This window comes from Cicer arietinum, chromosome 6 (assembly GCF_000331145.2).
Source record: "Cicer arietinum cultivar CDC Frontier isolate Library 1 chromosome 6, Cicar.CDCFrontier_v2.0, whole genome shotgun sequence".
NCBI classification, from domain to species: Eukaryota; Viridiplantae; Streptophyta; class Magnoliopsida; order Fabales; family Fabaceae; genus Cicer; species Cicer arietinum.
The window spans coordinates 5,788,534-5,797,232 of record NC_021165.2 but is presented as its reverse complement, the minus strand read 5'-3'; the positions used below and the strand labels follow the sequence as shown (position 1 = coordinate 5,797,232).

General features: G+C 27.1%; 1 protein-coding gene across 1 annotated transcript; it reads left to right on the top strand.

Moving 5' to 3' along the window:
- The first annotated feature begins 863 nt into the window (after positions 1 to 863).
- On the top strand, positions 864 to 3,445 carry LOC101491054 (bidirectional sugar transporter SWEET13-like). The gene is made up of 6 exons (XM_004503721.2): positions 864 to 1,064; positions 1,644 to 1,680; positions 1,793 to 2,006; positions 2,120 to 2,281; positions 2,387 to 2,506; positions 2,860 to 3,445. Exons 1-6 carry the CDS (start codon positions 1,019 to 1,021, stop codon positions 3,046 to 3,048), a joined length of 768 nt encoding a protein of 255 aa, XP_004503778.1. The 5' UTR covers positions 864 to 1,018; the 3' UTR covers positions 3,049 to 3,445.
- The last annotated feature ends 5,254 nt before the right edge of the window (positions 3,446 to 8,699 follow it).

Here is an 8,699-nt window from a genome sequence, read left to right as displayed (position 1 = left end):
GATCTCTACACCTAAGTATTAATAGTTTCTAATTGATTGGATACCTTGCAGGGCCGACCCAACACATTATAAGGCCTAAAGCGAAATTATTAGACATGACATTTTCAAAAATTAATAAATAAATTATTAATATTTTATTTAATAACTATAGAAAATTTCTTTAGTAGAATTAATTGCATTTTAAAATTTATTTTCTCTATATTTTTCAAAAAATAAAATAAGACATTTCAACTGTTCTACGACAACATCAAGGATCTTTTAGTTGAAGAAAAAAATAGTGTATATACTATCACTCCAATAATTCATGTTAGTAATATGTCCACTACTTGTCTCCTTATTTCTCAATTTATAACTAATATTTCTCGTGAACAATGTGTTCACTTTTTATCTCATAACTTCTCAATTTATAATTAATATTTATCTCATCTATACAATGATATTTTACAAGACTGAAAAACAACAATATCTTTCATACAAGACGATGTTTATAACAATATACTATTAATAATACGGTGAACACTGATATCAATCTAAATAAAGAATAATAATTGAAAATTAAAACTTTTTTGGAGGCATGTAATTATAATTGAAAATTAAAACTTTTTTTTAGCGTGAATAATAAAATACTTTTTATAACATATTATTGTAAAAATTAAAATAAAAAATATTTTTTGAAGAGGCCTAAAACCGGCTTTGATACCTTGGACAATCACAAAAGAATTTAAAAGTTGATTATATTCTGAAAATAAAAATAAAAATAAAGTTCGTTAATTGATGTTTCGCATTCCCGCTTGCAACTTGACCAAGCTCACCTAGTGTTTCCCTTTTGCACACTATAAATACACTCTCAAACTATGCATATCGACTCGTGGAATTTAGAGAGAGAAAGAAAGAGAGTACTTGAGATAGCTTGAACTGAGGGTTTTCACTTTTGAGAAAGATAGATAGAGTGTGTGCTTGTGATAAATAATTTTAACTATTCCTAGTTTCCAATAGTTCTATATATTCAATTCAAGAAATGGCCATGACTCGTGAATCTTGGGCTTTTGTTTTCGGCCTTCTAGGTAGATACTAGCCATAGTCATGCATATTATCATTAATCATTGTTTTTTTATTTATTTATTATTATTTTAAGATAGAATTTGCACCTAGTTTCAATTTTAATTTAATCCACTTCTTTCTCTATCACCCTCACCCTATATTCATCATTATTCTCATCAATATCATCCTATTAGCTCCCCTTAAGTTTGTTATGCTTGTTGAGAAAAGTTTTTTGGAGTTATACATCGCAAATCAATACCTAAAAGTTGGCGTTATTGGCTTTTGATGTCCCATTGTTTTTTATTATAAAATTTTAATTCGCTATATAGCACGATAATTGGAACGATAGGTAGCATGTAAATTGCATGGCATATTTCTAATTCCAACTCTAATGTTAGTAGTACTTTATTAATAAGTGTCTTTCACAATAAATAGTTTTTAATTGCACAATATATTATATATTTAGTTCATAAAATCTTAAATTTGAAGATGATCATTTCCAATCATGCAATATTGAGGGGAAAAAACCAAATAGTAGTACTACTGAAATAAAATTTGTTGCTGATGGATTATTTTTTGTCTTTTTGTTGTCGTTTTTACAGGCAACATCATTTCGTTTGCGGTGTTCCTTTCACCATTGTAAGTGATTATTTTTGTTTTGTTGTTATTAATTATACAAAGTAACCATATATTTGTTTTCTTATAACTAATTAATTATTGAATATAAATATGAATATGTTTTTTTTTTCAGGCCAACTTTTTACCTAATCTTCAAGAAGAAATCTACTGAAGGATTTCAGTCACTTCCTTATGTTGTTGCACTTTTCAGTGCAATGCTTTGGATTTACTACGCATTTGTCAAAAGAGAAGCTGCTCTACTTCTCATCACAATTAACACCTTTGGAATTGTTGTTGAGTCATGTTACCTTATTGTCTTCCTAATTTATGCCACAAAGAAATCAAGGGTATATTTCTTTTAACTCCATACACAGCCTTATATTTATTTATTTTTTTTATAAAAATATTACTATAAAATTTAAATTGTAATTAATAATAATAATTATTTTTTCTTTCATAGCTTTCAACCATAAAACTACTTCTCTTGTTGAATGTGTTTGGTTTTGGAGCCATGCTTCTATCAACTCTCTACTTGGCAAAGGGAGCAAAACGTCTTGCTATCATAGGATGGATTTGCTTGGTTTTCAACATAACTGTATTTGCTGCACCTCTCTTCATCATTGTAAGAATTAAAAAATAATAATTGGAGTAGAAATTTTAAATTTGAATATTTCCAATATATTACATGAGCTAATTATAATTAATTAAATTATTATGATACATGCAGAGCCGAGTCATAAGAACAAGGAGCGTGGAATACATGCCGTTTTTCTTGTCTTTCTTTTTAACCATTAATGCTGTTATGTGGTTCTTCTATGGTCTTCTCCTCAAAGATTATTATGTTGCTGTAAGTTCAATAATTCATTTTCACTTTTCCCATTTCTTTGTTTGGAAGATATCTCTTTAACTTTATATATGTTTCGCTTTATATTTTATAATGTCGACATAATTTTAGAAATTTTAATTAAATTTTTGTGCGCTCCATTAATTTGGACTTCCCATGAAAAAATTTCGGAAGTGCTGTATGGACCCCCCTCCCCACTCCCACTATTATCAATTATTACATTAACTATTTAATTAGAAAACTCGATATATAAGACAAGTTAATTAGTTTATTATTTGGGATAAATAAAAGTACATATATTAGTTTGATTAAAAAAATGAGTTTATTAATATTTTGATTTTGGATGATATATGCAGCTTCCAAATACACTTGGATTTGTATTCGGCATAATTCAGATGGTGATGTATTTGATATATAGAAATGCCACACCAGTGCCACTAGATGGGCCAGTGAAGGGTCAAGAATTGAGTGGTGGCCATATTGTTGATGTTGTGAAGATTGGATCCGACCCCAATCGTGGAGGAGGTGCAGTTAGCAAAGTCTGATTTTACCAATGAGAGTATAAATGTGAAAATCAAGGGATCCATGACCAAAAAAAAAGACTTAACCTAAACTTTCAATTTCATATGATGTATAATGCAAGAACGTGCTTAGTCTATGATATAAGTGTTTAATTTTATTAATGTAAAGGTGTGGTTAATTTAAATTTGGTGTAATTGGCAAGTGTGGCCATATAAGCAAGACATATCAATATTAATTCCTAAGCTTTGGCCATATATTATTCTCATAATAATTGTACTACTACGTGTAACGTAGTATATTCTCTTCTCTCAATGTAACCCTCAGTCAATCTCATTTCAGTTCACTTTTCCTTTGTATACGTTATATCAATTAATGTTCAAGTATTAATATTAATGAAAATCAATTGTTTTAGTAATTTAATTTGCTGTCTAGTACAATACCAATTATAATTGATAGCTACACTTGTATTCGAATTTTAGAATTCATCGCTGCAAATAAATAAATAATTCTTTTGCTACTAAATTATGTGACTGATTTAGAGAGGGATTTCATTTTTTTTTTTCTTTTAAAATTTATCTTATTAACCAAGTGTTTGGATGAGATGGTTTGAATCTCTTTCCTCTTAAATAAAGATTAGAGTTCGAATTCAGGTATAGGAATATAGTATAACTCTCGAGGGAGAGTTTTACTAGTCATTGTGATCTTACTCGACTCAAGAAATTAGTCTTTATATTTGCATACAGAAGATAACTGATACAGACAAAAATATCTTATTAATTGAGTTTACTCTATTATGATTTCGTTATAGTTATCCTTATGTCAAATTATAATTATGGCAATTGCTATAGTAATCAAATCATCTATAGTTAAATGTTTATCAAAAGTAAATCCATGATATGAATGGGAAGGAATGGGTTTTGATTGCTTTTTGATCATGTGTCATAGACAAGGGGACAGATAAGCCCTCCCTAAAAGATCTTCATTTTAAAAACAATGTTCATCATGATAACGGCATCTTTCTAATTAGAAGACAAAAATACCGAACACTATATGATTATACATACTAATTATAAGTCTAATCTAGTCAAATTTCATTCCATCTCAAAAGGGAAAGTGTAGGTACGTTAATTAAAATATATAAAGCACTACCAATAATTAAAAATTAATTAATTAAAAGTTAGTTAAACTTTTAAATTACAACGTCAAAACTATGAAGATTGACTCTTAATTAAAATTTATTTACGAAGATCTGCTCAAAATATCAACCATATGAGATATATAAGCTAAAGTCAAAACAGAATAAAGTGCTCATGAAACGTGAAAGTGAATTGCTCAAGGCCAAGGGAACCCACATGTTTATTTGTCTTTTCTTTGCACCTTCACCCCTCCCTTGCATTTTTTATAATGAAAAAACACTTTTTCTTCTTCTTTTTTTTTCACTATTGTCTCATCAACCAGGTACAATAGTTAGTTCTCACTGAAATAGTTACTATTTTAGATAGTGATTTGAGGAGTAATTGTACGTGTCTTGTAGATTCATTAGGTGCATAGCACGGGCACAAATTAATATTATTATTGTACCTTTCTTTAAATTAGATTAATTTTTATGCACAATTAATAATGTAAAAAAAATATTATTTTGTCAATCAATCACAAACCTAACACTTGTTTTGTATTTTGTTTTGCAACTCTCTTAATATCCTTTATGCTTGGAGTGTTTGTTGTAATAATTAATTTCACCTTTTCTAAAAAAATCACAAATCAACCATTAATTGTATGACTTTTAAGATATTTTTTTTAAAAAGGTAGGTTATATGACTTTGAAGATATAAATAATTAAAGCTAGATATTTTTAGCGATTTTAATTGATTAATACTATTAATATAAAAAAATATTTACGCCGTATATGTGAATGTCAATTAAACCATTTTATAATTAATTAATACAATAAAATTGAATATTTCTCAAAGGTGGACTTGATATTTTGTATTAAGTAAAATGAAACCCCACCACTTCAGCCGTTCAACAAAAAAAATGGCCACCATTTCATGTTTTGTGGCTAACCTCAATTGCATGGTAAAACACAGCGAACGTATCAAAATAAAAGGTTTATATTCAAAGAATAAAAAGAAGACAAAAGTTAGGATTTGTATATTTTATATTTAACTTTATGTCTTTTTTTTTAATCAATTCTAACAAAGAGAAAAAGGTTGATAAACCTTTTTTTTTTGTATGTGTTGTTAATTCGATTGTGCTTTCAATCAAATGTCGCGTTCTGATCAATAGAAACAAAAAAAAAATGAATGATTTGTTAAATTCAAATGGCTCAAATTTATTGATTTATTTATTTTGTTAGATAATCTCAATTAAAGGGAAACGGTAGGCGGAGGAAAATGCACTAACTAAATAAAACGTGATATTACGAAATTAAAGAATGGGCCAACGCACCATAGGCATTATAGGATGATGAGTATGCGTCTCAAGATAAGTATTTGAGGGCTTTACGCAAATAAGTGAGCCAAATGGGTTGTTCTAAAAGTTGCCTATGATTGTGTTGAAAGATAACATTGCCATGCATGCACAATACTTGGTTGGCTTGTTCCCGTGTTCAATCCTACAAATGTATGTGCCACCATGCATATAGGTAGTAGATAAGGGGTGATGTAATAAACCACTTCTTCTGGTGTACCTTTAATTAAAGACATATCTCTACGTACTAAAACCCCATTAGAGTATTTGTCAACTATCAAACCATGCATGTCTTCATCGTTATTCTATTGCTTTATTATACATCAATCAAATTATCAACGTTAATTACATTTACATGTCTATGAACTTCTATACATATCAAGAGTAAATACACCTTTAAATTCAAATTGTAAGGTTGCATTAACTTTTTGTCTTCTAAATTTTCTAACATGGATTTAATATATATAAATAATTAATATAAATAAACAAATAACAACCATCAATATTTTAACATGATTTTTAATCAAATTTATCACTCTCTTTAGATGTATTAAATGATTCATTTTTATTGTTCACTTAATTTTAAATTTATCATCAAAATTCTCAATTTAATTAATGTAATTATAGTCTCTACATATAAGGATCGAAATTAGTCGAGTTGAGTCAAACACAATCAAATTCTACTTATAACTCGATAAAAATTGATTCATCTTGAAACTCGACTTGTATTTGATATAAATATTTTTTTAGCTTGAGCTCGACTCAATTCAAGTTCGTGAATAACTTGATTCAACTCATTAATTAGTTCGAATCACTTAATAAAAAATCAAATTCTTTAAAACTTTGACTTTTTAATATTATTATTGTTATTATAAAATCATTGTCTAATTGAAAAATATAAATATAAATTATATCAATGAAAAATTCAAAAAAAAAATTATTTAAAATTAGTTGTCTTTATATTTCTATTTACTATTAATTATTTTTCTCCTATAAGTATTTTTCAGCAAAATATAATCAATACACATAATAGTAACATATGTAAAATTACACATTTCAACTAACGATTGTGAAAGATAGAATTAGCTAACAACAATACTAATATTAGTTGATAAATCAATTATATATACACACAATCGAATACCTCAAGTTCAACTTATTTTATAAACAAATTCAATTTTCAATCATCTAGTTCACGAGTCAAATTCAACAAATTTATTGTGGAATCTCCAATTATGTTTGAGCTGGCTTGAATAATTGTCATTTTTATTTGTATGTATATACCAAAAGAAATACAAATTTAATTAAAATATAATATATATATTCATGAGATTTAAATATCATTCTGAAATATTGATTATGTCTTAGAACGAATTGATCGAGTTCTACGATTTTAAGGAACAATTTTACTCGAGAGATATTATTCCTCAAATTTTTGTTTTTTCATACATACGTACTTTTTACTTTAGTAGCTAACATCAATTAATTGTATTAGCCAATGATTGTCCCATAATGATGTCTGAGATATATATATCTATGATTTGGTTATATTATATAGTTGATTTGATTTATCGGTGACTGGTGCTGTACCTTGTGTCATGCAACAACTTTGTGGTGGACCTTGCTTAGCTCATGCTTTAATTCAATCATATCTTACTCTTCATACCTTTTTCTTTTCTTCCTCTTTCCCCTAATTTTAACGATTAATCATCAGTTCAGTTGCCATTACCGGAAATTAATCTTAATACGTGTTCTATTCAACTCTATCATTTTGTGCCACATCACTCATTAGAGATTTTATGTTACGCGTCACACTCTGTTTTTTATTTTATTTTTTACAAGAACAAGAATGCTACAATTGTATCCTCAAATAATTCGATTGGCCCGTAACAAATTGTGTAACACCAATAAATAGTGATGAGATTGTAGTGTAAAAAAATTTGTATTAATTTTTGGTGACTAGCTAGCTTCTACCATTTAATTTTCAAATAGTATAGATAATTCATAGATCGCTTGTTCTAAACGACATTCTTGTGTTAATTAGTTGACTAATTTCGGTACTAATACTTTCACCGATGGAATTTAGCTCCTCATTTTATTAAGGATGACTTCTTCTGTAATTGGTTAGATCTTCGAAAGTATATAGGGGAAAATTGATGAATTTAAACGGTGAATTATTGATTAATCCATTAAGATCCAAAAAAAAAATTAGTTAAAAAATATCAATCCAATTCATCTATTAAACATAAAAGACAATATAATCTATCCATTGTCATATTGTAATGGATAGATATCTATCCGATTCATTTAATAATTTTTTATCATTCTAATAAACTAGATATCTACAATAATATTAATAATTTTTTATTATTTCTAAACAAATTATTTTTTATTTTATAAAAATATTTTTTAATTATTTAAAAAACTATTTTTTATATTGTTTTAAAGATATGTTTTTTATAAGGATAAAAAGAACACTCTTTTTTAAACTTTTTAAAACAGTTTTTTATTTTGAAAATAAATCATTTTATTTTAAAATAATAAATAATATATTTATTAATTAATACTTTTAATAAAAGAGATGGTGGTCGATGGCAATAACAACGGTTTTTTTCGGTGGTGGGTGACGGGTGGTGACAGCTAATAGTAGCGATGATCGGCGGAGGCAGATGTCGATGGAAATGGGAGGTAGTGGTGATAGACAACGGCAATGGTAGCGGTAGCCGTCTATTAAATTTAAATAAATAAAAATTATAGTTTTAATAAATAATTATAACTTTTTTTCTATATAAATATTATTAATATACAAAAAAAAAAAAAAAAAAAGTCCATTGAACTTTTCATAACAAAGAAACTCGTCGGCAGATATTTAACTTAAGATTGGTTTGATTGAATTGAATCCATTAACAATTATATTGTATATTTGGTTGATTAAATTAATTGTAGATATATGAATCAAAATGTCATCTCTACTCAATACTATTTCAAATAAAGCTCTTTGTTTCAAGGTTTTGGACTTTTTTTTTCTTTCTATTTTTTCAATACTCTAGTATTTTCGTTAGAATCCCAATTGTTATAGTGATGTATTCAATATTATCATTCCAATGAAAAAAGACTAAAAATATATCCTAACCTAAATTTAACCTTTTAAACTTAATACGGTTATTATTATATATTTATATAAAAAAATCTCCTTGCACGCCAA